This window comes from Colletotrichum gloeosporioides, assembly GCF_011800055.1.
Source record: "Colletotrichum gloeosporioides strain Lc1 chromosome Unknown consensus_8, whole genome shotgun sequence".
NCBI lineage: Eukaryota > Fungi > Ascomycota > Sordariomycetes > Glomerellales > Glomerellaceae > Colletotrichum > Colletotrichum gloeosporioides.
In genome coordinates, this window is record NW_025544653.1 from 242,828 (window position 1) to 270,145 (window position 27,318).

The 27,318-nt window shown below is 53.0% G+C and overlaps 7 protein-coding genes across 7 annotated transcripts; 3 read left to right on the plus strand and 4 right to left on the minus strand.

Annotated features, from left to right (window-relative positions):
• Positions 1 to 2,652: 2,652 nt before the first annotated feature.
• Positions 2,653 to 3,375, minus strand: GCG54_00010404 (uncharacterized protein; the record flags this gene model as incomplete). The annotated part of the gene is made up of 2 exons (XM_045410329.1): positions 2,653 to 3,193; positions 3,245 to 3,375. The coding sequence occupies 2 exons, from the start codon at positions 3,373 to 3,375 to the stop codon at positions 2,653 to 2,655; spliced, it is 672 nt and encodes a 223-aa protein (XP_045270227.1).
• A 4,462-nt stretch (positions 3,376 to 7,837) lies between these two features.
• Positions 7,838 to 9,500, plus strand: GCG54_00010405 (uncharacterized protein; the record flags this gene model as incomplete). The annotated part of the gene is made up of 2 exons (XM_045410330.1): positions 7,838 to 8,527; positions 8,583 to 9,500. The coding sequence occupies 2 exons, from the start codon at positions 7,838 to 7,840 to the stop codon at positions 9,498 to 9,500; spliced, it is 1,608 nt and encodes a 535-aa protein (XP_045270228.1).
• A 2,154-nt stretch (positions 9,501 to 11,654) lies between these two features.
• GCG54_00010406 (uncharacterized protein) lies at positions 11,655 to 14,353 on the minus strand (the record flags this gene model as incomplete). Its single annotated transcript, XM_045410331.1, has 2 exons — positions 11,655 to 13,573; positions 13,636 to 14,353. 2 exons carry the CDS (start codon positions 14,351 to 14,353, stop codon positions 11,655 to 11,657), a joined length of 2,637 nt encoding a protein of 878 aa, XP_045270229.1.
• A 595-nt stretch (positions 14,354 to 14,948) lies between these two features.
• On the minus strand, positions 14,949 to 17,018 carry GCG54_00010407 (uncharacterized protein; the record flags this gene model as incomplete). The annotated part of the gene is made up of 3 exons (XM_045410332.1): positions 14,949 to 15,524; positions 15,577 to 16,885; positions 16,942 to 17,018. 3 exons carry the CDS (start codon positions 17,016 to 17,018, stop codon positions 14,949 to 14,951), a joined length of 1,962 nt encoding a protein of 653 aa, XP_045270230.1.
• Positions 17,019 to 19,216: 2,198 nt separating this feature from the next.
• On the minus strand, positions 19,217 to 19,440 carry GCG54_00010408 (uncharacterized protein; the record flags this gene model as incomplete). Its single annotated transcript, XM_045410333.1, has 2 exons — positions 19,217 to 19,272; positions 19,335 to 19,440. 2 exons carry the CDS (start codon positions 19,438 to 19,440, stop codon positions 19,217 to 19,219), a joined length of 162 nt encoding a protein of 53 aa, XP_045270231.1.
• A 3,453-nt stretch (positions 19,441 to 22,893) lies between these two features.
• GCG54_00010409 (putative feruloyl esterase) lies at positions 22,894 to 24,682 on the plus strand (the record flags this gene model as incomplete). Its single annotated transcript, XM_045410334.1, has 2 exons — positions 22,894 to 23,311; positions 23,427 to 24,682. 2 exons carry the CDS (start codon positions 22,894 to 22,896, stop codon positions 24,680 to 24,682), a joined length of 1,674 nt encoding a protein of 557 aa, XP_045270232.1.
• A 1,640-nt stretch (positions 24,683 to 26,322) lies between these two features.
• On the plus strand, positions 26,323 to 27,174 carry GCG54_00010410 (GATA zinc finger domain-containing protein 7; the record flags this gene model as incomplete). Its single annotated transcript, XM_045410335.1, has 1 exon — positions 26,323 to 27,174. One exon carries the CDS (start codon positions 26,323 to 26,325, stop codon positions 27,172 to 27,174), a length of 852 nt encoding a protein of 283 aa, XP_045270233.1.
• Positions 27,175 to 27,318: the final 144 nt, after the last annotated feature.

The following is a 27,318-nucleotide window of genomic DNA, read 5'->3' on the forward strand; positions in this document are numbered from 1 at the left end:
GCCGGGATCGAGAACAGTATTACAATTGGATGATGGTCGGTGATCCCTTTCCTATTGGACCCAGAGATGTGTAGTATGATGATGGGGGTGCGCCACAGGCATGATGACACACAAGCTTCACATCGCCCCAGTCGTCGCCTCCAGCGGCTACACGTATAATATCCACGGTGATTCAAAAGTTTTTTCATAATCTTATCATACGTTTGATCCGTATCTCTGCCGCTGTAATACGCTCTTCTTCCATGTATCAACTCGCCAGAAGCATCATTCAATTGGAGGACGGCTGTCACTATCCGAATATTCTGGTTTGCCACATGATCATCTCGGCATCCCTTTACTTTATACTTGCAATTTTGCCTGTACTCCAACCTGACGGCTTGCAGTCTGCGCTATCTTCATCGATGTTGCTTGGATCATCGGGTTCCTTTTGACGTTATTGCAGCAGTGCAGGAAGAGCTTGTATTTAAGTAGACGGAGATTCATTCATTAATAGAAAGCAAGATGAACGGTCTGGATTCCTTAGTTCAAGAGTGAAGACTATGAAGGGTTGATCTATGAAACTTCGCACGAATTCTGATTACAGATTTACATGAAGCCAGGCACACTCAACTGAGGGTTTTTGGCTGTTGTCTGTCACCAGGATCCCCGGATATTCCTGAGCGAATACGCACCGAATGGGGAAAACGCTTCGCACGCCGACAGCGTATAGTTTTTGGATGAAGTTAACGCGTAATTGTCTGGTTCGTTATGAACTTGACTTATTTCCGTCTTGTTTCTGTAAGCTGGTAAGAAGAAATGGCAAATTTGCTTGCTTGAAAGCACACCTCTTCTCAATATCTCTTATGTTCCTCGCCCACGTTCTGCGCGATCCCACTGGAAGAACCTTGGACATATCTCTAAGGTTTCAGCGTGTACCCACCCCTCAACATAAAGCTATTGGATGAATGAAAATGTGCAAGGGTCTATAATTGTATATGAACGTCGCGTCGTCTTTTGGGAACGATCCCGGCACTGCTGCTACAATGTGTTCAAGGACCTCAAAGTGCGATTCGCCAATCGAGAATATAAAAGCTCGCTGGGTCCAGACTGGCGGTGCTCCCCGTATTCTCTAACTTATTGCATAGGTCAATACGCATGATTCTCCCCGGACAACGGAGGGCGAGCCGGGAGGCATGGAGACTTACTGGACATAACAGGTTGAGTCTATGTCTGAGCTGACCAGCACTCGGCTGGGATGGCAAAGTTGATACAGAACCCCGAGGAACTTACTCTTTCAGAACTTTCATTCTCATGGAAGGCAAAAGAAACACGATCGCGCCGGCATATTATATACTGGGTAGGCCAAAGCATCTCAGGAGGTTGCACCGTTTCCCGCTATCCATTATCAAAGATTGAGCTGAGTCCATTTCTTATATGGCGTGGTGTGCTTGTGTGTGCTTACAGATCCCAACGGCAATGCATCGCTGGGTGCAACAATCTCTCACCTTGAGCTGTGAAATCTGCCCTGAACTTCGACTTGCTTCCACCTGCAGCTGCACCCTCCATCTTGACCCTCCTTGAATTGAAGGCTGCACACTATGACGCCGGTAGCCTTCCTCCTGCCCATGGAGCTACCAAATACTCTGACGGCGACGAAGATAAAGCTTTCATGACTGTAATTGATATGCGTATTGCCTCGTCGTCGAGGCTTTATGCCACCCTTTCTCTGCGACCGTGTACAAAGGAAGGTGAGCGATCATTGTTTCTCGATTCACCTGGGAACAAGATTGGCCCTCCGTCAAAGGTCATCTACGAACTGCTAATTTATATCAATAGCTGTGTGTTTCAGACCTTATCAAGACCTTCAATTTCCATCACATATCTGGTTGTGGTTCTCGCAGCTTGAGAGGTTCCGTCTTCAACGTCACGGAGCGTAAGCTACAGGTATAACATTAGCAACATCAGAAAGGAAAAAATTGTAAAGAACCAATAAGCCGTCTATGGTAAGCTTGCTCTTTAATCGACGTAGGATGGGTAGAATACCCATGAAAATCATGACTGCCATTCAAGAAGCCGGTATCGCGAAAGGAGCAGGGCGTGACTCACTCCCACGGTCTTCACTGCAATCGTCTGATTATCTTCAGCGTATTACTTATGGAAACGAAACTCGAACATGACTGGAAGCATTTGAGGGACATGTTCCGTTGTTGAGGGTCAAATCCAATGCCGATTACGGACTGCACGCTCTTTTAAAACGAAATCCATGGTCCTGAGTTCAGGATGACTTACGAGCCGTATGCTGGATCACATATGCCTTTGAATAGCACAGCATTTGAGTCTGATCAGCTATTCTATCTCTCCTTACCCCCGGCAAGCTTCACTTGGGATCATCTCACCGCAGGCCATGTATTCTCATCGGAAGGTGCTATGTCAACAATGTTGTTCACCAGGCGCGATCCTACGTTCCCCAGTTGACGGCGGTGGTAAGACCCCATATCTCATGGACAACAACTGGGTTCAGTCTGCTTGCACTGAAGGTTGACTTGCGGCGTCAGTTCTTGAACCCGATTTCTTGTGAAAAGACCAACCATCAAAACTACAACTGATATGTAAAGTTGGCGGCTTCATACTCCTTCACAACGTCTCTTAGCTGGGATGATCCAAGCGTTAGCCTTAACCATTGGTCCAAATGTTCAATCCCGTCTTGATGCCTCCTTCTGGGGGAAGTCCCGCATGAGTAGTTCTATCATCAAGCTTCCCAGAGTTGTCCCAACTCTTCCAGAACAACGCATTTCCCGCCACAGCCTTAACGGTCAGGGCTTTGTTATTGTCGCACTCAACATAATTGCACCAGCTTTTATCCTCCAGAGTCCAGTTGATGTTGAGGTTCGGGAACTGCGTGCCGCACTTCTCGCAGGTCGCCTCTACGATGGCGAAGATGGTTGTCAGCCGATGTGTCGTTGAGCCGTTGTTGTAGTCGTCAAGGGGGTCCACGTGAGGGTTGAAGCGCTGACCAGCGCTGTATCGAGTCAGCTGGAGAGACTCATGCATGTTCACAGGCGTGTACCCCTGGATTTCCGACGCGCGCTTGATTATCCGCCGGACGATGGGGTCCTCGTCCGGGAGGAACGCGGTGCTGCTGGTTCGGTCCGTGTCGTATAGGTTCGAGTTCTCCGCGTCTATGTAAACCGCCGACCGTTCAAATAGAGGCTGTCTGTAGACGTGATCAGATATGTGTCCGGCGACTGATACGGACGCCACCTACCCCAGCTGCAATAGATGGTTCCTCTCGGCCCATGAGAGGAACCCCACGACGTATATGATCAGAGGGTCATAACTCAGAATTCGTATGGAATATGTCTTCGGTAGCGGCTGGATAGCCAGTACCGAAGACATGTGAGGAGACAACCGCGGCCATAAGAAGACAATCGCTGGGATGAGTGTCCCAAAAAGTAGTAGGCGGTTCCAAGCAAAGAGATTCACCATCTTGTACTCAGTATGGGCCAAAAAGGCTTAAACATCGACACGACGTCCTGGCAAAGGAATGAAAGTCCGAGGGACACTGACAATGCAGGCACTTTGCGGGGGTTCTTCAAGGATATGACAGGCTGATGGCGCTAACTTTCGGTCCGGCAGCCCATTTTAACAGCGGAGACCGACCGTTGGGGTGGGTAAACACCGAAAGTCAAAGTTTGTGAGGAAAACAAAAGATATTGGCCGGCGGGATCTGCTGATTAACAGTGTCGGCTTTCTCCATTCAGTTACGTTAGCGCTATCATATTCGCATCCAGGATCAGATGAATCTTGATATATACCCTTGCACAGCCTCACGGTGCACTCACTGCCTTCAGAAGTCTCACCCATGCAACACCAAAGGAGTTCTGCAATGTCGCGACTGATCAACAAACCAGTCAGGAAGATCATATCGAGGTAGCTTGGCAGCACTCATCTCAGGCGAACAGCGTTGCACAGCTGATCTTCCCGATACGTGTTATGTCAGTGCGGATATCCATTTCGTTTGGCCTCATCACGCCACTTCCCCTTGGCCAGCCCAGGTCCCGGGAAACTTTATGCGCCGACTAGAAGGTCCTGGCCTGTCGTCTGTGCGTCTGGGGTTCGTACAGGACAACTTCGGACTTGCATTTACTTCCGGTGGGATATCAAGATCTGGCGAAAAACGAGGCTTGATGCAGCATGCGCGGAAAGCCTTGGACACTGGCGCGCCAGTTGCCAAATTCGATGTGTCGGCATGATACTGCGATGAGATTGAGGTTAGATTAATGTGGAGGTTGCCACGGCTATGAGGATCGCCCCAACACGACCCGGACCGTCCCAAACTTGTTGGAAAACTTCAACGGGAGCGTCTCCCATGAACACACTCGGGCGGGGGATCTTCATTGAGACCCTGAAAGTCAGGAAGAAGTTTGCTTCGAGATTGCTGATCAGCTAGGTTGGATCCATGCCATGATCAGGTTAAAGTTGGCGACGGCTGTCTGAAGATACCCCTGGCGATTCATCTCTGAACTCTGTTGGTGACGGACCGAGCTCCTCTCACAAAAGGTTAGCCTGGAGAACAACTTTCATAAGGTCTGTGATGGAAATTATTGCCGGCAGCCAGATCTTGGTGTCGTGACCCCTGGGTGAATCCTTGGCCAATCCGCGGACTGTTGCACGAGGTAGGAGTTTTTCTGCATCATATCCGATGTTTATATTACGCATGAACTACCAAACTAGAAAGCCGATATAATTCTTGCTATTGAAGTGTAAGACTGTTGATGACAACATTCTTGGTAGAAGAGTCCAATCCAAATGAGGACATCGTGATCGTGATAACCGATTGAATGTTGTCCAGGTGCTCCAAGCGGTGAACAGCCATGTGAAACATCATCGGCAGGCCTTGCCAATTTTCATGACGGTTTATTTGGTTGACAACCTAGGTCTCGGTATTTCCAGCAAAGGATGACTCAAGATTCAAGCACCCCTCCGCCTGGACAAATTGAAAATGACCTGGGTCTGATAATTGCGCGTTTTATCAACTTTCGAGCTCCTCCAAGAAGCTTGGGTCTCGGGGCAATCCGACTTGGCTTCGTCTGACAGACAGGCTCTGAACTATGACCAGTTGCCGGCTACCGATGGGAGTGTAATGCGATACTCGTATACGGTAGTGCTTTTGGTGTATGGCCTAGAACGCTCATAGGCACCCTTACGCACAGCTTTTAAGCTTATCCTTGCCTGCATAATCAAATAGTCTTGTCTGATGGATCTGATCTCGCAGAAGGCGTTCATATGTGAGGCTGGATCGGTCCGAAGCACACCCTATGATGAAAACATTTGGCTAATGTCATTTAAGTCTCCGTGATCTCCCCGGTGGTTCACCTTAGACTGCATCCCCTTACTTCTAGTATTGATCTTCTTCTATATTTTACCTGGTGTTGACAAGATTTTCATAATGAAATTTGAAATTCTCGCCGTCTTGTTTTTAGGTACCATCGCCCAAGCGGTCCCTCGGGCGATGGTGGTTAGTGAGGGCAACGACTATTTGCGGGACCTTGAGGTAAGAACAATAACGTCTTTCTTATTACATGTATATGTGAGACCATAATAAATCTTGTCAAAAACTCCAGCTAAAGAACGAAATTGCCGCCGGTACGGGTGGCTCAGCCCCTGAATGGGTTGCTCGACCTAAAGGCCAGAAGATACCTCCATCCGGCCCTAGTAAGAAGGGCAACTAAGGTACGTGGATATTTCAACGACCGGTCTCTCGACATATACTGAAGTTCTTTAGAAGCAGGTTTGAGCTTTCGTATTCGACGTAGCGGGAGACTTGCCACCAAGGACTCTGATGTTACTCAACATTCGTTTGAGCACCGGAATCAGTATTTATCGACAGAAAACTGCCAAACACAGCCGTCACCTTCTTTCTCGAGCCACAAACCTCTGACATTACCAGTCCTCCCTCCATACGCTGGCCTTATTTCTTGTCGACCAAAACATAGGGCGGGACAATGGAGAGGAGGTCTCGGACTTTTGTCGATTGGGGATAGGGTTGGAAAAGAGTTGTGGCCGTGTCTGTCTTGTCGGCGTAAACTTTCCTTCGCCAACGGAGGCGGAAAATGCTGTTGAGACTTCCTTGTATCACTTTCATTCTCGCACAACTGAATTTGGGCTTCCCGACGTTCTTTTGGGTTCAATGTTGACTGCTCGTGCAAGGGAGCCCTTCTGCTCGACACAGTCAGACGATAAAAGTGCACCAAGAAGCAATTGGAAACTGCACCATGCTTAATAGCTATGGTGAATACATATAAGCCTCAGCACCCTGAAGAAACCCGTCAACTCGCGTCCTGTTACATATCTCCAGTCAGAAGTGTCAAGACGCGCTCGGCAACCAGTAGGACCGTACACCTTCAGTAGAGCATTTTAAGAAGACGACGACGCTATATCACTAGAGCCTGTTTGAAAAATGGTTGATGTCCTTCATATCCCGGTGTTCACCTTGATCACCTTAGTGTGGAACTCTAGGGTATTGCCGGAAGGCGCATTTGGAAGTTGTAATCACAGCTCAGAGTCCGCCAGATGAATTCCGACTGGTTTATCCGCTCAAGGTAAGTTAAACCCCCCTTCTCCGAGCCAGATCAGACGACATGGAACCGTTTCCAACCAATACGCCACAGCGCCACGGGTGCAGCAGTCTGCATGGGCTTCCCATATTTTTCACATACGTCAGCAAATGCATCAAGAAAGCTCATCAACCTTTCGCTTGGGAGCACCAATTTTTCTCTCCTGTGGCTAAGCAACGTTCATCTTTTTCCAATAAGCGAGAACGGAAGCAGGAAAATGAGGTTTGCCTCAAACGGATGACAGTTCGCTTGAGCTTGGGCATTTTTCGGATCCGCGTCTTGCCTTGGTGAAACGAAACACATACCAGACCACTTCCCGGTGGGCGCTCGGCCGAGCGGGGGTGAGGAGGTCGACACCAGGACCGCTTGAGGCCCAGCCGCATCTTTCGATCCTTGAAACATTTTTCTAGCAAGAAAACCGACAAAATGGAAAGGTCCAAGAGCACATGCGCCCCAAGATAGACTTAGTTCTGTCACACGATGACAGGGTGCACGGATGGATCAGCAATCTGCAGCGTGTGTCATGATATTTCCAGTCTGAAGAACTCATGTCTGTCTTGGATGTCGTGCCTGACTGACCTGTCCGCCCGGATCCGAACCCCAATATCTCCGCTGCAGGCCAGTCATCAACCGTACATGAGAGTTTTGCGCGATTATTTCTTGCCTGTTTCGACCAAATTTAGAAAGAGACTGCAAAGGGAAGCAGAAAATCATGAATCGCACCCGTACTACTGCGTCCAATTGCGGAGGAAGGTCGACCGCACCGGCATTCTCATGCGCATCTAGTCGTCCTCGGACGTTTGTGCTCGAGCCGACGGGACGGACACTACCCGTCACGTAATGGCCTACCTGCGACAGGAGAGCACAGCTATTAGGGAGACAAACTGCCTACTTGCTAATTTAGCTCCAGTACGTATGGCATGCATGGCATGATGGGCACTCGATCCCAGATTTGGTCCGTGTCATTACATGTCATGTTAGATCTTCGCCAAGGCTCTCTCGACCTTCACCGGCTCTTAATAACCCCTCCCCTCGAAGTCGACAAGCTCGAAAGCTTGCTCGAGTCAGCTCCTGAATGGCAGGGACTGCCCTTCAAATATCCTGAGCGTTCAGCCCATATTCCAGTACTAACCATCCCGCTGGAACCCGTCGTTCTCGTTTTGTTTCTGCCAAACGCAACAACACTTCTCTGCTTATTACCAGACCACAGCTCACATTACTACGACGTCGTCTTGACAATAATGGTTTACACAGGGAAGCCCTCTGGAGGGTGCAAGCTGTGTAGGATAAGGAAGGTGAAATGCGACGAGGGGAAGCCGTTTTGCCAAAGATGCATCAAGTCGAAGCGTCACTGTCCCGGCTACGGCGCTGTTGTTCGCGACCAGAGCAAGTCGGCCGAGAAGCTGAAGAAGATGAGGTCCGGGAGTTCCGACAGCAACGATGCTATCGACCCATCAATACCGATCAAGAGCGTTGAAGTAGATGACTGGTACTTGGATACGACGGCCATTACTACAAGGAGAGGTTCCACGCCAAACTTCAGATTGGGCGACAAGCAAGGCGACCTGATGAGTGTATTTGAGAAGGTACCTGGAGGATTGATGGACTCGTTGGATGAACAAGCTTCATGTCTTTTCCTGTCTGAGTTCGTCAATGTGCCCTTAACACCGACGGCACGCGGGTATTACGCCTTCTTACCACGATTCCTCGGCAGCGGGACGGTATCGATATGCCTTTCACAGGCTTTCAAGGCCACATCCATGGCAGCATTAGCTATGAGGCAGTCGAAGGGTATGAGAGGTACAGCACTGCTGCGCGCCCAGGAGCATCACATCAAGGCATTGAGGGCGGTCGGGCAGGCCATCGCGGACCCCAAGGAGATGAGAAGCGACCAGACGTTGGGCGCCGTAATTATGCTGGCATTCTATGAGGTAATCGGGTGTCCTTGTCTCTTATGTAAACATTACTGACTTCTAACCTCAACAGACATTAATGTCACAAGACTCGATGAAAGAGTACATCAGTCATCTCAAGGGCGCCGCGCGGATCGTGCAGATGCGTGGTCAGCAGTGCCTGGAAACAGTCGAAGGGAAAGAACTGTTTGCAATGACGAGGAACCAATGCCTCTCCGTGTCCAACATATTCAAAGAAGCCGAAATGTCCAGTTATTCGTGGCTACTTTACAACGAAGCCATCCAGCAAAGCAACAAGCCCACAGTGGACATCAGCCTTATGGCCAGTCAGATCCAGCAGGCCGTCGACGGCATCATTGCCAAAGCCAGCTCCCCTGGTCCCGAGGCGATCGAGAAAATGATGGAGCTGGTTGCAAAGGCACGAAGATTGGAGGCAGAGTTTCGCAAAATCAACGACAACAACCCGAGTCCTACGTGGAAGGTCGAGACGGCGGAATACGTATTCGATCGAACCGATGAAGAGCTCGATACGGAGCCGACTTTCGAGGGACAGGTGTACAAGTTCTTCAACCTTCCGATGGCTGTGTTGCATCTCGTCACTTGGTGCACTCATCTCAATTTGATCACGACAATGATGCGAGCATCGTCATGGCTCGCCTCGGCTGGGAAGGAAATGTTCGAGGACGATGACGAGTATGATGAGCTAAACCGGGTAGCCACCACCCGTGTTGAGGATATTGTTGGGGCAGTTCCGTACTTCTGCAGTTGGAACGGGTACGGAGTCATTGTGTCACAGTTTCCCTGCGGTACCACCAAGCCTGATGACCCTCTCAAGGGAGAGGCTGGGCTCATCGTCATGTGGCCGGTGGCCATGGCCATGAAGAGCGAATGGGCAACAGCACGACAGAGACGATACCTCAGAGGAAGGCTCCGATACATCGCAGACGTATCCGGTATCAACCAGGCGCGGTTCTTTGTCAACGAAGTATGATCAGTTTTGGTTTCGAGCCGGGCTATAGCATTTGGGTTGGCATCTGGTTTGAATTTCACGGGCGCTAGACGAGATACCACTCAGCAAACGGCGCTGGGGTGACGGCTAATGTGAGCTTACGATCTCGAGTTCGACGGTCACGATTGTTGCATGATTTAATGGACAACTTTGCGGTTAGGATAATTGACAGTATTGACGAGCGCATACTCACCACCCGTGCCCACTCACCCATGAAGACATCGCCGAATCGAAGTTAGTCTCAGCGCAAGCACCACGCAGGAGATTCCAAATGTGACGTCTACATATTTCCGACGTTCGCACTCGCATTGGCCGGGGTTTTCGTACAACATGCAGTTTCTGACAGCTGCATCAAGAAATAAATTTAGCATCTTCACCCAAAAGGACGAAGTCTGCATTCTGCAGTGTCCAGGCTTTTGCCGTCGGCGATAGCACGTCCTGCAATACCTAGTCCCCCTTGGGCTAGCCGGCTTGGTCGATAGTTTCATCCCATCACCTACCGAACCAGCTTGCGTTTCGGCCGTTCATTAGCTGCAGGGCTCCGAGGCTGTCCAACTGTGATCAGATTCTGATTGAAAGGGGTCGGCAGCTCGTGAGTTGTGGCTGTGCAACGATGCTGCTGGCAGCATAACGGCGGCTGGAAGAGGGTAACTTGGTTTTCCGGATGCGATTAACGTGTTTATTTTCTTACCGCAGGCAAATGATGATATTCAACCGGTTTCGAACAGCTATTCGGATGCATATGTAGCATTGCTGCGTTAGAAATTCTGAATTTTACAATGTGCGAAAAATTTACCGGATACGAGCCAATTCCGTTCTCGCTTTCGCGAAGCAGTAGCTTTGGACAGTCAAGCTGCGTTATCGTTCAAAGATGCTTCCAGTGGGCGCCGATAAAAGGCTTATTAAGTGAGCTGCTTCTACAGTACCTTCTGCACTCTTATTCCAGACGAACCAAAGCACACATCACCGTCAGACCACTCTCCCAGCACGGGCCGTTGGAAGGGCGGCACATCGCCGTTCGAGTCCGTCAGCGGGTCTATTCATCCCACAAACTCCGTGCAGCAAGATCTATGTGACCTGGAAAATCGATAAATTCGTCCGTGGTCTCGTCTCCGGCCTTCAGCTATTCAAAGATGACGGGGCCTGGTCGCTAGGGGAGAGGCTCTGAGGAAGTCGCACGATTTACCAGGGATACTAAGCGAGGTAATGCCAATTCAACCTACATGCGATCTGATGTATATCTTCCACATATGGTAGCTTGGCTTGAAGTTGTGACGTGATCTGGTCCGAACGTCAGCTACCTTAGGACGTGGAGCGAACGCGATAGCGAGGTGCACCCCAGCAGCGAATATTGAGAATCTCTAATTTCAATTTAATGACACCGTCACTGAGATTCACGAATGCAAGAAGAAGTATTTTACCCGACGTCTTGGAACACGCGCTCAAGGCGCAGCCGGCGGGATATGCACAGATGGTTTCTAGCATTTTGTGCCAAGGGCTTTCGTTCGCGCCAAAGAGTTGCGATGAGCATTACTTGGATCAGAACCACCGAAACATGCTCGGATGTCGTTCGCGTTCGAAGAAGAATCCCGAGATTCTCGCAAACAGCTTATTTGAAATGTTCTCTAGAATTTGTATCATATTATATCCCTCAGAGTCATACACGAATGCTTCTATTACGGTATGCAGGGCTTTGACATGGTGACATTCATCGTCTTCGTTTGGAGATAAAATTATAACGGATGTAACGTGCTTCGTACTATGAGCTTGGGGGAATAACATGCAGAGGTCGAAACCTTCTGTTTATCAAGCTCTGGCCGTTTAGATCGAGTTTGACGCAGTCTTGGATAACGTTTAGCTGCTAGCGCCTGTTGCACATATCTCAGCTTTGGCGTCTATCATTCACCTTTACCTTCGTAATGATCTATGGTAATACTGAAGATGTGCTGTGAGTTTCGAGGAAATTCGACAAGTTGCACTGAGGAGATAGAAGACGAAGTTCACTGTGATATTCTGGACGGATTATACTCAAGATATGACATATACAAATCTATGTTTACTCAAGGCAATGCTTACCTGTGTTATTTCCAATGAGATATTCTATGCCTGCAAGACATTTCTTGAATTCAACTAAAATCAGACGATTGTTATTTGACCCGTCGTTGAATCAGCGAAGAGTGATTCAAGAACTTCTTTGTCTTCCCGACCCCATACGTCAAAACACCCAATCCTCTCATATTTTCCTTCCTCCTCAAGCGACTCAACCAACACAAGATACGAAGACCACCGTGCAAAATCGATATCTCTGCAGAACACATCGGAGAGCTCGTGAGGAACTGAACTCACGATGTTCAAGTCTCGAACCCCAACTTCCAACGTGTCCGCCTCTGCCTTTTGCTTGCGTGATATTTGCCTGGGCTTGCTCACGCCAATTACAATACCTTCCTCTCCATCATTCAGCTTGAGGTCCTTTGTTCCAAGAAGAAACACCACGATATTAGTCAAGTTATAGCCGCGCCTTCGAGTCAGTCCGGCAACGTCGTCAGGCTCAAGCTCGATAGACCAGCGATAACCATGCTTCTCTAGCGACAAAAAGCAGATATCCTGCACCGTTCCATCTTCGTAAATACCCTGCGCAGAGTCGAAGTCTAGTCCGCGCACCATGTGGCCACGCAAGGTGATAGATCCGGAGCACAGTTGGCCAGTCGGTTCGTCTTGGATTACAGGCACCGTTCGAGCTTCGATGACGTCGGCGTAAGATACGAATGGCGTGCTCGGAAGACAGGTGAGATAGGACATTGGTCCTCTCAAATGTGCCCAACTCCACGTCGGAGCGACATAGCATCCGGACTCGTGCCAGTCTCCTTGCTTGTTGCGCTCTTTCAGCACGGCCATCCAGGCTACCATGTCTTCCGTGTTTGTATCTCCTATGCTTTCAACGTTTCTTCGGTTGGTGGCTTTCATGAAAGCATCTAGATCTGATTTTGATGGAGGCTTCCACGCCAGCTGGGCCACCAGGTCTCCCTTCCAAAGTCCGGCGAGGTACTCCTCCGGAACAGTGTCAGAACCTTGGGCCATCAAACGTTGGAATCTGTCTACGAGACCTCGAAGAGCCGGCATTTTGTCCGACTCGTGTGCTAACGATCGCTTCGCGTAAGCCCGAACAATAAGACGCCAAGTATCATAAATGCTTTGCATGTCGTGTTTACGCCCCAATGACAGTTCTCGGTTGGATAGGCCAGACTCCCGACGGCATTCACACTCCGTGAGGGTATCGCACTCCCACGCCATCTCATCACTGGTGAAATGTAGCACCCGTCGACTCATCAGTCTTTCCTGCATCGTCCACCCTCTCGAGTCAATGGGCTGGCTCAAGTCCAGCGAGCGACCCGAAACCGTGGGGTGAGGTTGCGGCTTGGTGAGCACCATCGGAGTGACATCTCCATCGGGGCCAATATAGGTACGATACTCAAGCTTCGAGAGGGCTTGGTCTGTTTGGAAGAGACCCTGGTTTGCAGAGTTGCTCCCGTCGGCACTAAGAGTGAGGGTGGCACCAGAGTAGACCTCACACATGAGCGCCGCTTCATGGGCCCAGTCTTCCGCAGAGTCCTGTATGATGCATAGCCGATCTACCCAAAGATATTTCAAATCGAGCTTTCTAGCCGCATGGACTGCATCTCGAATTGTCTTCGGCAAGCCGTGGATTTCGATGCCTTCGAGATGAGAGTGGTAGTTTTTTGTCGTAGTAAGGAGTCCAGGCGCCCCAGAGCCCCAGCAATAGCTGAGAGCCGCGTACTCACCGCTCTCATCTTGACTTTCTCGGAGGTGAACTCGGTCTTGATCGGCTTCGCGAAGGTCGATTACTCGTGTTGGTAAGAGTGCTGATCCAGATATGCTGCACGTTGTATGCCGTTCGCGGCAGTTGTCTAGCCACTTCTTCGCTAGAAGCAGCACCTCATCTGAACCTGAACTAAATTGGACCTTTGCAAGGCTTGCAGGTTTGAATCTCGGCTCATCTGAAGTGAGGGGGTTGATGCCCATCTCATGAGACCATTCTTGACGGAGTTGTCAGCCAATTCGGTAGCAAGCGCTTCTAATGTCAAGCAAAGAGACTTACCCATCGGTGGTCCAACTTGCAGCTCCCGTTCCATGCTGCCAACATTCTGGCTTTTCCTGGTGAACTGTTCACCTTGAAGCTCAAAGTTGCTTTCCTCTGCACCAACGTCCACAACAACCGCAATTTCCAGCCAACTCGACCACGGCTGTCTCACCCGGATGGTAACTCTTGTATCTTCGTCCGGAGGCCACTGAATGTCGTCCAAAGGATGTTGTAGCAGGGCGGTCCATACAAACGAGCAGAACCCACAGGCCCTAGCTTCCGCCACCCGCTTGAGAGTCGCGCCCGATGCCGAGTACTCTCTGTATGGACCCCGGAAGTTGTCGCCAGGATGTATCTTCAGTGGTACCACCCCTTCACAGACCGCACAGATTGTCGGCAAGAGTTTAACTAATCGATGGCCTTGGCTGTGGTCGATTCCCTGACCTGGGAGCAGGACACATTTTGAGCAGAAGTCGATTTGTTCCGAGACGCAGTCTAGACAGGAGTATCGAGGCCCAGAGATTCTGTTGTCCTCGTTGTCTGTGGTGGTACAGGTTGGATTGTCACAGCAGGCGTCGTCGTGTCTCAACGGATCTAGAACGAGGCGATCCTCGAGGCCATTTGTGAGTTGATAGACTGGGTTCGTTATCCCGTCGGGGATTTCGCCGAGTCGTTTTAATGGCCTTTCGCAGAAGAGTAGGATGTGCGACTTTTCAATAATGGGTAAGATATCCATGATGATGATGTAAACCCTTTGCCCTGTTTAAGGCGCATTTCAATGGACCGGTTTCAATCCTGATGTGGAAAGCAGCACCACTTCATGTGTTTTCTTGCAGTACGAGCTTCGGGCTCCAGCATTTCGAGCGACTGAGAATTAGGCATCCAGGTGGTTGGTGGTTCCGCTTACGTTGTGTAGCGCCCTAGCATAGCCCACCAACTGAACCAATGCTGTGCAAGGGTCATTCACAATGTCACGTTTTTTGAGAACACCATGCTCGAGACCGTAAGCACCAGCGAAATGTCTACACAATCTGGGGCCTATTCTTCACGGACTATACCACCGAAATTTGACCCAGTTTCTTTGATTGCAGTCATGTCAACCTTATGGTGGAAATATAGACCCCAGTTGCGCCATCTTCTATTAGGCATTATACTGATTCGCGCGCGTCGCGGTCAAGTCAACTTTTCTACAAGCAGCACCACTAATCCTGACAACTTCGCGACATTGTTTTCTGTCCTCATGAATGGACTTTCTTCCTAGGTTTTGATTGTGGGCATAAATGCGCTGCATTTGTCCCTTTCCTACGTCTCTCCTTTCTGGAGCATGTTATCTAGTAACCGTAGCCACCACCGCCACCACCACCCGTGGACGGAGGAGGAGAGTTGCCTTTGGGAGGTGCACCACCACCGCCGCCGCCGCCGCCATACTGTCCGCCGGGTGTGTTAATCTTGGGAGGGGCAGATGGACCTTTGCCGGCCGGGGGAGAGTTGCCCTTCGGAGGAGCACCGCCCCCGCCGTACTGTCCACCGGGTGCATTGCCCTTGGGCGGGGCGGCTGGACTGTTGCCGCCCGACGCAGCAGGAGCGTTGCCCTTAGGCGGAGAAGCTGGACCGTTTCCATACTGCCCGCCAGCAGGACCACCCTTTGCCGGAGAAGCAGGACCGTTGCCTGGCGCGCCAGGTCCAGATGGACGAGGGGGAGGTCCGATGGGCTTGCCTCCTCTGATCTCATCGGGAATGTTGGGAACAGGACCCTTGCTGGCGACCCAAGTGTCGACGTTGCCCTGGTCGGAGGCGGTGAAACCAGACGGAGCCCAGCGTGCGGGAAGTGACTTTGTGCACTCCGTCAAGTCGTTGATGTTGTAAACGCCCAGAAGAGAAAGACGAACGTATTCGTGTGCATACGCCTGATGCAGAGTTAGAATTGTTCAAGAGGGAAGTTTCAGCAGATGAGCTTACCGCGTTCCACGCAGCTTGGCCACCGGGACCAGCAAATGCAGCAAACTGGGCGCTGGTGCTAGGGTATTTGGATAGTGCAATGTCGCTGTTGAACTTGAAAACGCGCGGAGGGGCGTTGCCGATGGTTTCGGAGTAGAACTTGACATCCCACACACCAGGGGTGCTGTCCTGGGGGTCGCCAGAACGTGAAGGGTCGACAAAGCGTTGCTGACTGGTCGTGTGCGCACCAATGAGCGAAATAAGGCCGTAAGAGCTGATGGTTTTGTTGTTGAAAAGATCGATTAGGGCATCAGCTGGGCTGTTGACGTCGGGAAGGAGGTTGGGAGGAGCAGCAACTGATGAATCCTTTCTTCCAATGAAGGTCCTGACGCGGGGACCCAGGGGACACACAACGGTAGCAGCGTTTGCGGAGAACTGGATGAGATCCGCCATGCTGATTCCGTATTGCTTGTATTTGTTATACCATGTCTTGGTTTGCTCGATAATTTCTTCCAAGCCCTTGTTCTCGACACGGGAGGCTTCAGAAGAGGACAGCACAATCGAGCCGTCAGCGCCACCGAGGTTGCCGGTTCCCTTGGACCAACCAGCAGCATCGTGGAAACCGAGGCGGATTGCTGCGCGAGCGAAGTCGGTGCAGCGGCCAGATTCACCTCTGAAAGTGGTTGCAAGGTCGTCAGCGATGTACTTCCAGATGCAACAGGTGTCGGCAGCGCAAGCTGGTGTGTCTTTGGCTGGGAGTGCGGCATTGTTGGGAGCGGGAGCAGGAGGACTACTGGCTCCTGGAGCTGGCGGCTTGCCTCCCGCTGGGGCCGGAGGAGCACCGCCATATGACCCACCTCCCGGGGCCGAAGGTGGGGCGCCACCGGGGGCAGGAGGCCTGCCACCGCCAGGAGCAGGAGGAGCGCGACCTCCGGAAGCTGGAGGGGAACCACCGCCACCAGAAGGAGGAGCGCCGCCTCCACCACCACCAGAAGGCGCACCACCTCCGCCGCCGCCACCACCCCCGTAACCGTAGTCTCTGGGATGGATAGGAGCGGATCTCTTCTTGCCGGAAGGGTAAGCCTCGTCGCTCTCGGCGTTGCCAGCACCGGAAAGGAGCTGCTTGATGTTCTTGCCAACGGGAGTGAGCTTCGAGTCGTCGAGTGTCGCGAGATCGCCAATGATTTCGGTCGACTTGCCGTCGTTGGAATTGCCCTGGCGGGCCGCGATCTCGGCGAATGTGTTCTTCATACCGGGGTAGCCCAAGACGGGGGTTGCCACGAGGGCTGCGGTGAGGATGGAAACGCGCATGATGAGACGGCGAGACCAGCTGGCGAATGATTAAGAAACGAACGTGTGATTAAAAGCGAAAGTGTAAGAGAGAACTTCTCTTGGATATTATGAACGAATGTAGAGAGACGCAAGCTCGAAGCCGATGTGATCTGAAGAGAGCCAAGACCCATGATTGCGGGAGTTGCTGGTCCCTTATATGTTGAGTTGTAGTTCGAAGGACTTCACCTTCCGGAACTGATCGTATGATGCGAAACCGCTCCGTCTTTCCTAAGTCAGGCTGAGGAGAGCCGTGAACTGGTGCTAACATCGGATTGCATCAAAAGGTCCTCATGCACATTGACGCCGGCCTTAACCATGGCGCCGGTGTGGTGGTCAACTAGTTGCACTATGGCTATGTTGAGCCGGGTGCAATCCTGAAATCCCGGGTATCGGATGCGATCTTGCTCAGCCTCTCCTTTTGGTCACTATGTGAAACTCGATCGGGCTCGTGGCTGCTAGCTACCGTGGTCTCGCAGTCTGCGGGGCGTCGTCGAGAACCGTGGGTGGCTTGCACCAACCTATGGGAAGCTTTACATTGTCATTCTTGTGTATGCATCGTTTCTTTGGTCTTCAGACCATCTTGTAGCTTATTCAAGACTGCCCATAGCATTAGCAATCGTAGATGGATCTTCTGGCCATGATGAGGTGTTGGGCTGCTCAGATTCTCGTGCATCGTGTGTGACGCCTGCCATTGAGGCTCACATCACGTCTGCGCACCTGCCAACCCCATCTGAGTGACTGATTGACTGTTGACAGACATCCCCAGACTTGCCATGAAAATAGACATGCGTCTAGGAAGGTTTCGGACTAGCAGATCGATGAAGAAAAGGGGCAACTGTCTTAGCGCAATGAACCGTTCGCACATTAGCCGTTTGTGGCTGATCCGATGTTCTGTTTAATACGAATTGGCTTTGCCTAGTCGCAAACGCGCAGATTAATTCGAATCCACCTGAAACGAGATGGTCATCAGCGAAGACGCCATAGGCTTAGGTAAACAGCGCTAATATGCTTATTTGTTCCAAGAGCTTTTGACGTTGAAATAACACATCGAGGTGGAATAACTACGACTGCATCCTGACGCGTGCATTCGTGATCTTTTGGGTTGAACGTTAACTGCTAAGCCCGGAATGAAAGACGTTTCTGCCGTAGAGCATTGTGGAGTTATCTTCCTGGCCGAGGAAAACGCGATGCACTGCGCAAGTTGCAAACTATACGAGGGGCACATACAATCTGCGACTTCATACCAGAAACAAGCAGTGAAACTCGTGAATCTCGTATTAGCGCAGGTATTCCCAAGCTACTGTGGAGGACTCGCCCATCCCGAGAGAAACGTTCGTGCTCTGGCAGCTGCGACCGACGATCGTCTACCGGCTCATTACCGAGACTGTTCGGCGAAAAGGCCAGCAAACCGGCCGTTGAGGTTCGGCATGTCACGCCTCTAGCAACTTCCTGTGTCGCCGCCGTCATAACGAGCCTCAAACTCTCTGCGCGGATCCCTTCTCCACGGCATCAGCGACGATCGCCGCGCCCGCAGCTGTCATGCTTTGTTTCCGAGCAGGCCGCAACCCTATGCCGCCGTGTCTGACTTTTGCGGCCGATGGAACACAGATCCGGTTTCGTTTCGGCGATATTTTTGGGATCGCGGCCGTCGTTCGGCATGCCACCCATGACATGGACCTTAGTCAGGTAATCCCCTCATCATGACTAAACCGACATACCTTTCTCCATACTGCGTATGTTCCCTAGCAACTTGCCTTGACTAGTTAGACTGGTTCCTGATTCGCACAAGCAACCCACGGCCAACGTGAGAGTTCACCTAGCTTGGACTATAAACACAGTTGATGATTCACGATGCGGGGAGTTGTTGAGCTGTTGTTTTCTAGTTGCTTGAGTGTATGGAAGGATAGTTCTCTCCACGATTTGTGGTTTTGGGAGGGTATCAAATTATGCTGGCTGGCGGTTGTCTTTTTTTCTACTACATGCAAACGCTCATACGCCGGTGTCTCCTTCCTCGCTTCTCCATGCAGTCTATGAAGCAGACGCTTTTCGCTGATATGTGAAGCCGAGCAGGATATTATGGGTGCAAAGGCTGTGTGCCCGCGGTGGGCGTCAGCCGTGAAAGACCATTGTATTATGATGGTTTGGTGTCCTGCACCTGGCGTCGTATAGTCGTCGAACCTGCGGTGCAGCTTCGTGAGGGCGGGTGTTGAGTGAAGTGAATTTGTATCGATGTCCAATGTCTGTAACCTGATGTCTCGTCGTTAGATATCGTGTGTAGTAAAATACGGGATGGTTGTATCGGACTTACATCGACCCTCGCTGTAGTTCTTCATTTCCTATTGATCCAGTAGATGAAGCCCCCAACCCCAAAGATACACGTCGCCGCTGCCATCGTGTTAGTCTACATTATGGAAGACCCGGCAGAGTCTGGTGTCATGTCGACTTACCAACTGCTAACGTCTCCAGCACCGTGTGATCCACACTCCTCTTCATCAACATCGTGCCAACCTCAACAGCCCCCTCCTGGAGGAGTCTCGCATCGATAACGGGCATGACGGCTTGTGAGAAGAAGAAAACGTAGGTAGTAATACTATTCAACAATGGACAAGAAAAGAACTGGTCGGGTATGTAATGTCGATCACCGGGATCAAGAAATGATGGGTTGGCGTTTTGTTCCTCCGTGGACGACACTACAAACAGACCAAGAGCCGCCTCGCCTTACACGGGAGAGCAGCAGCGCGGCATCCATACATATAAAAACCACAAAAGCAAGTCTTGAGGAACCATCGAAATTGGGGCCCCCCCCCGGTTCCGCCATCACCCCTGTGTCTGTCTGTCTCCCCCGAGGTCTCCGCCCCGTCGCAACAAATGAACTGCGCAATCACCTTATCGTGGGGACCACCGCGCCGTCCGCCTCAGCGTCCCGGGGCCTGGGCTGTCGAGAGAAGCAAGGCCAAGGGAACCACCCCCGTCCCCTCCCTTAGCATGAAGCGCGCGTCTGGGTTCGCACAAAACTGCCGTTAGGGTGGCCGTCCTCGACAAGTGTGGGCTTGGGAATGGGCTCATGTCATCTCATTTCGGGTTTCAGTAGGGGGCTGCTCATGCAAGGTCCCACGTTATCTTGGCTTTTGCCCAAATACCACGAACGGGGAGGTAGGTAGTTGTGTGGCCCTGGGCGAATCACCAATTAGAGCCCCCCGTTCCGCAACTTTTTGGGTGTGGTCTGGGTTCCTGGGTTCCGGTACCCATTGAGTAAGGTAAAAGAAAAAGGTGTGGTTTCGGGGCCGCGTTCCTTAAAACGGGCTGGACCCGACCGGGGTGCGCAATTTGATGGGTTTGGGCGGGCGGTTTCTGTTACCGTACAGTACACCGCCACATACGACGACGGGTTTTGAAGCAAGTCGACGCGGCCGATTTACGGATCTGCGAACGACTCGGCTGATGATGGAAATCATAAAAGATACTCTGGATTCTTTTTGGTTTTTCGAGGGTTGGACTTTGCGAGGGCCCGGCAGTATGGTTCGTCATTTGCATATGCAGGGTTGGTGTGCGATGCGCAGCGATATGTTTCTGTCGCTTTCGTCCTGTCCAACATCCCACCTCATGCCCATCCCTTTCTCTTCACAAGCCTGAAATCTCACCAGACATACCTGGCTTCGTGCTCCCATCGGCATCACTTCAGAATGTCACAAAACCGCGTGGTCCTGCCGCGAGTCCTGCGGCGGAAGCACATCAGCTCGGTGGGGGGATCTCACCACCAGCGCAGCCAACGACCCGTTTCAGCCTCCTGAAACAAGGAGGATCTGCGGGTAAAAAGGTCGCATGAACCCCTACTTTACAGCACGCTCAGTGAAGACCCCCTAGCACATCTGCCCATAATCCCACAACCCGGCGACACGGGGACATTTATTAGACGACGACGACGGCCTTCTGCCGCAGACGCCGCTTACTGTCTTGTCGGGATACATGCGTGTGTGTGCGGCGCTCTCAAACTGCTTCCGCAATCCACATGCCTTATTGTTTAAAAACCGGGCTTGTGGTTGGAAACACGTGGGGATGGAAAGGGGCCTTCTTCTTGTTACTCTGGTGGTGGTGGTGTGTGTGACTTGGTTGTCGGAGAATATGCATGTCTTGTGCCAGACGACTGGATAACGTCGTCACCCATCTCGAACGAAAAAGCCAAGATGAACAAGCCCGAAAGGCAGAATGGATCTTGGCAGCTGCCCACCACCACCACCACCGTCCGTTTTCCCCGTGACAGGCTTCGCGACAGCTTGGCTGCGTGGCTTGGCCTTGGCCGTGGTCTTTCTAGTTGAACGCTGCCATTCAGAGTTTAGATGATCAAACCTGGTGTCAGCGATTTTCGAGGCTTGGAGGCTGAACAGGAGAGAGAGTCGGCGCAAGTTGCAACCCGTTCGGCAGATTCGGGCGGTAAATTGGAGGTTCCACCGTGTAAGAGTGCCAAGGGAATTCTAGATCTGGCTGTTGAATTTCAAAAGTGGCACTGATGTGTGTTCCTTGCTCGGGTTCCACCGCTCACTCCGGCTTCCGGTATGGAATTCGGTGATGATGACTGCAATTGACTATGAGAGGACTTGGCTTTGCCGGAATACTTAATGGCCTCGGGTCTCGCTGCTGCAAGGCCATGCTGGGTGTTGCAAGCCATGGAGGACCTTCCTGGTGATGGCTTGAGGTGCACGGTTACGATGCCTCGTCGTCTGGTTACGTGCATCTCAGATTTCGTATTTCCTGCTTCGGAGTCTGTGGTGTTCGTCAACCGGTGACTTGGTAGGCGTCGTGAGTGTGGATGCACAGTATCCAGCTGGCGATGGCTGGAATTTGAAGATTGAAAATGCCGTCGTCGAATTTTCCGTTGTCTCCGTGCTCCGGTACGTCACCGAATCGCTCCATGGTCGCCAAAACCACCATAATTGAGCCAAATCTGATAATCTATTACAAGGAAGGATCCGAGTTGACAATTAGAATCGGAATCCCAATCCACCAGAAATCCTCCAGAGTCATAGCCCGAGTGACTAAGGCATACTCTATCCCGACGACGGCTTCACTTGGTCCTCCCGCCTCGGACCGTATTCAACTCCTTCTTCCCGTTCTCCATCACCTTCCAAGCCATGCCCCTGGACCTTTTGTCGATGCCCTCTTTTCTCACATGAGCGTGGTTTTCAAGCATGACAACGCAGTTACACGAGACCACGGCATAGTGCAGAAGCCAGCCGAGACTTGCATTACGGCCTCTCTTGGCGGAAAGAAGAGTGGGCGGAAATGGCTGGACCGCGGGCCGCCGCCCCACACTCTCTCACCCGCATCTCGAGATCTCGGGATCCGGTGTCGCCCCGGTTGCATATCGAGGCGAGAAGAAAAAGAAAGCAACGACACATTTTACAGAAGTCGCATATTCTAACCCAGCCTTGTTGACGTGTCCTCGCATCAAGCCTCTGCTAGCATTTCGCGCCGGCGTAGTGCATACCTCCTTCGCATGTGACCCATGTGGGGTTAGCTTTTCCAGAGACACACATCCGACATCAAGATGGTGCTAAAAAGCAGTCTAAACACCCGCATAGCTGCATTGCGAACACTTCTCTATGCCGTTCGCCTTCCGGCTCTAATTAAACCACGAGTCCATCTCATTTTCAACTATTCGCCTTTGCCACTAAATATTTATCAAGGCAGGCAACTCCCTTTGCAGCGAACATTGGGAGGGAACCTTCATGCGGGAAAACGGGATCCTCGATATCCCCGAACCCGTGTTCTTTCGTCTGAGCCTGATGTTTTTCCGCGACGCATCAAAGCCGAAAGAAGAAGTCGCGTTTTGTCACAGGCCAAGAAGCGTCTGAGCACCACCGCCCTTCTACACACCAGTGTGGGAGACTGTCGCCTCCCCCGGGAAACCCGGCCTAATTGAATGAAAAGAGAGGAGATCCAAATACAGAAACAGAGCAGTCCAGGAAACCCCAAGCAAGAGTATCTCCATTCTCCATCGTCGCGAAAATGAAGAAGCCTTGGAGGATATCAGCCCTCCTCGCAGCCCTTTCGGCGTTATCCACGACAGCAACAGCAGCGGAACGATGCGCCCCAGAAACGTTCGCCCTCCCGCAGCATCCCCTCCCAGGCGCCGTCCTGGTGAGGGTCCTCGCGACGCCCGTCCGTGGGCTGCGCTTCACGCCCACGTCGCCCGAGGGCCGCGCAGCCATCCCGAGTTCGGGCGTCAGCTTCTGCAACGTCACGGTCGAGTACGTCCACGCGGGGTTCGAGGACCTGACGCGGGTGCAGGTGTGGCTGCCGCTGGCTGGTGAAGGAGGGAAAGGTAGTTGGAACGGGAGGTTTGTCGGTGTCGGCGGGGGAGGGTACTCGGCGGGGCAGTTTGGCAGCGAGGCGTTTGGGGTGAGGGTCGCGCAGGGGTATGCGGGTGAGTCTCTTTTTCTGTTCAGGTGTCCTTCGAATTCCTGTGGTTATGGCATGTCTCTGCGGTTTGCACGTGGTTTGATTTGCGAGGAATGCTGAGGGCTGACTGGAATGCGTAGCGGCCGCAACGGATGCGGGGCACGACACCACGAGCTGGGAAGAGGCGCCGTGGGCGCTGAACGCCGACGGGACGGTCAACGAGCGGCTGCTGGAGAACTACGCGCACGTCTCGGTGCACGACATGACGGTGATCGCCAAAGCGGTCATCACTCAATACTACGGCCGGGCGCCCGCGTACGCGTACTGGGCGGGCTGCTCGACGGGCGGGCGGCAGGGCATCATCGAGGCGCAGCGGTACCCGGAAGACTACGACGGGATCCTGTCGGGCGCGCCGGCGGTCAACCAGCCGAGCCTGATCGTGAGCACGTACTGGCCGCAGTTCGTGATGAACCGGATGGGCGTGTACCCGCACGTGTGCGAGATGGTGCTCATGACGCAGTTCGCGGTGGAGGCGTGCGATGAGATTGACGGGGTGAAGGATAATGTGATTGCGGACCCGGATAAGTGCGACTTTGACCCGGCGAGCGTGGTTGGGCGGGAGCTGGACTGTGGTGGTGGAAGGGTGATGGAGATGTCGGCGGCGGCGGCGGAGATTGCGCGGGAGATTTGGAGAGGGCCGCACGACGAAGATGGGAAGCCGCTGTGGCTGGAGAAGGGGTACCCGATCGGGGCGCCGTTCACGGGGCGGTTCGGGCTCGGGAACGTGAACTGCAGCGTGCCGGGGGCGCCGTGTACGGGGCACCCGTTCCGGATGTCGGTGGAGTGGATCCGGAACCTGGTGCACAAGGACCTCGGGTACGACGTGGCGGGGATGGACTACGCGGAGCTGGAGGCGGCGTACGCGCAGAGCCGGCGGGAGTACGAAGCGGTCATCGGGGCGAATGACCCGGACCTGAGCGGGTTCAAGCGGCGCGGGGGCAAGATGATCAGCTGGCACGGGCTGGCGGACGAGTGCGTGACGATGCGGACGTCGCGGGACTACTATGACAAGGTGCTGAAGAGGGACGGCCGGGCGGGGCGGTACTACCGGCACTTTGAGGCGCCCGGGGTGTACCACTGCTACGGGCTCAACGGGACGTTTTACCCGCTCAAGGGGCTGGAGACGCTGCGGGCGTGGGTGGAGGAGGGGGCGTTTCCCGAGGTGCTGGATGGGTTTAGGCTGAGCGGGGGCAACGACAGCGAGGCGCCGACGAGGCCTTTGTGTGCGTACCCGGCGGCGGCGAAGTTCAAGGGGGGCGATCCGGCGAAGAGGGAGTCGTGGGGTTGTGAGAGGAAGGGCGGGTGGTACAGCACTTGGGGGCGGGACGAGTTGTAGAGGGACACGGGGAAATCTTAGAAGTGGATATAATTTATTATCAAAAGTAGTTACAACGCATAATACATATTGGTTTAGATGAGGTCCTGAACGTTGCGTCTCCTAGCTGGCAGAGAGTATTGCCGAATAATGCTCCCCGAGGAGACACTGCAATTGCAAAGAAAAGAGGGATTTAACTTCTGATAGCGCCAGCGGGACTGCCGTAGCGCAACGTGATAGTGCCGTGGCTTGGGCTGAAGGGCCAAGGCCTTTCTGAGGCTACCTAGTTGCGAGTCACCAAGACTCGTCCAGCTGCGAGTATCACGGTTAACATTCACCGGTGACAAACAGCAGCAGCAAAACATGCAATTGCTACAGCCACAATCAGGTGAAGTTGACAAACGGGAAACCGCATCGGGGAATGAAAAGACGGGAAGCAGCAGGTGGAGCCTTTCCTCCGGAATTCGATCCGCCAATGGCACCTGTCGAGAGAAGGAGCATCCCCGCCGGTTAGCCGTTATCTTGCCTTGGTTGCTTGGGCGGGGCTTGGCTTAACCCGAAGCGGAGAATCAGGGTCTCAAGCGAGGGGCGCTAGCTCGTGGTTACATAAGCCTGGCCACCTACAACTGCCCGAACCTGCAAAAAAAAAAAAAGGGACTCTGAAGGAGGGTTCGCTCCACTGGCGGGAAGCCGACGGGCCCCGTTGGCTTCATCCAGAGACACGATTGGACGATTGGGGGTGTCGCCACCTGTGGCTTTCTGTGGTGCCTTCCCACAGTTCACAGTTTTCAGGGTCCAGAGCATGCCGCTCCCCGCTTCTGTGCTGATGTTCGCATTTCCCGTGCCTGCCCTCGCCATGGACAGGTGGGATTCATGGATGCCCGTAGCTCCTCCTCCTGATAGTGGCCTTTGGACCTGCGGGTGCCGTTGCTTCCCTTTCTGCCTGCGTTTTGGCTGCAGCGCCTGCATTTCTTCATGGCTTGCTCTAACAGAGGCAGTTGCCGGTCGTAGTAAGTGGACAGGTCCTTCCTGGCTTTTGAGGCCCGGCCGGTCCCTTCCCTGGCACCTGCCGCCATGTCCGTCACTTTGGCAAAGCAAAGAACAGGCAGGAAGTCGCCCCCTCCCCCCTCGCCCCTCCCCTCCTGCCACACACAGAGTTCAGGTACTTTCCCGTTCCCAGCCCGTTTAAAGAAAAGAGTGCTCGCTCGAAGAAACCTCGATCTCGATCTCCTGCTTCACGTCCGAAGATCGAGCACCACTACCTACCATCGCAATCGCCCACCCTCACCCTCCACCGGCCGCATTCAATCCCTGGCCGCCGTGTGCGCCTGTGCAGCACCCCAAGAGAACCGCCGAGGGCCGCTGCATCACTTTATTCGTTTAATTCATTTATCCTCCGGCGCTATCGCCGTCCGACCTCTGATCTGCTGCCGCCGTTCGATCGATCGTCTCGCTCCGCGCGGTCGCAGCGCTGCGCAGCCCACCCCCGTGACGACGCCGGGCCTGGCCGCTCCCGCATCGATCACATTCAGATACAGACATTCGACTTTCCCATCATTTTCCCCATCCTATTCTTCAAAATTCCGTCCCACGCCATTACCGTGCGGCCCCACGTGCGAAGCCTCTGCTTTCGACCCGCCCGTGGGCCCCCGGCTCGATTGATGCCTTCCGGCCCCAAGAGTTCACGATCCGCTTCACCCTCGAGATCTGAGTCGTCGCGCAGAGCCCGCGATGCCGCCGCCGCCGGTATCCCCAAACCCAACCCGGCATCATCGGCGGCATCCGGCTCCCGCGGCGACCTCAGTAGCGATGGAAAAGCAGACTCTGCCACCCCTCCTCGCCTCTCCTTCAATCACCTGAAGCAGGGCGAGAGCCATCAACGCGTGAGTCCTTTCCACTTGCTGTACTGCTGCCTTATCTGCTTATCATCCTTATCTACCCTGCCCACCTCCACCATCATCCTACAACGTCCCCTTCTGTCATCAATACATCAGCCCCATTCTAACCTTCCCTTCGTCCTACAGATTCGCCATGGCGCAAAGCAGCTGCTTCGCCTGACGGAAAACTTCGCCGGCTACAATGGCCCCGGCCCCGACGGTGGTTATGACACCACCAACGACCAGGCCCTGCCCAGCGACAGCGACATACGCGCCATGACCAGGCTGTCACATGGCATCGCTCGCGACATCAGCCAGATCATGGCCCTTCGGAAGGACGACCCGGGCCACCACAAGCGAAAGAGCATGGAGGAGCAGTTCGGCGCCGTCGGCCCTTCCACCAGCCAGGCTGGCATGGCCATGCCCGACTACGCGAGCACCGCCGGCCGCACCAAGAACCGCCGCAAGGTCGAGTTCTCGTGCCACAAGTGCCACCGCGTCGACACCCCCGAGTGGCGGCCCGGCCCGGACGGCCCCAGTACCCTCTGCAACGTCTGCGGCCTGATTTACGCAAAGAGAGAGCGCAAGAAAGAAGGCTCCACCATGCCGACCTTTGGTTCTCCCAACTTTTCTTGAATACCCATCGCCCAAGTGGGCGTGTGAGACGTGTGCGATGCGATTTCTTTTTTACATATTGTGATGGCTGCGGGAGGCCTTGTGGATTATGAGATTTACATGTAAGATACCCCCCGCGATGAAGGACCCGACAGGACCGTTCGT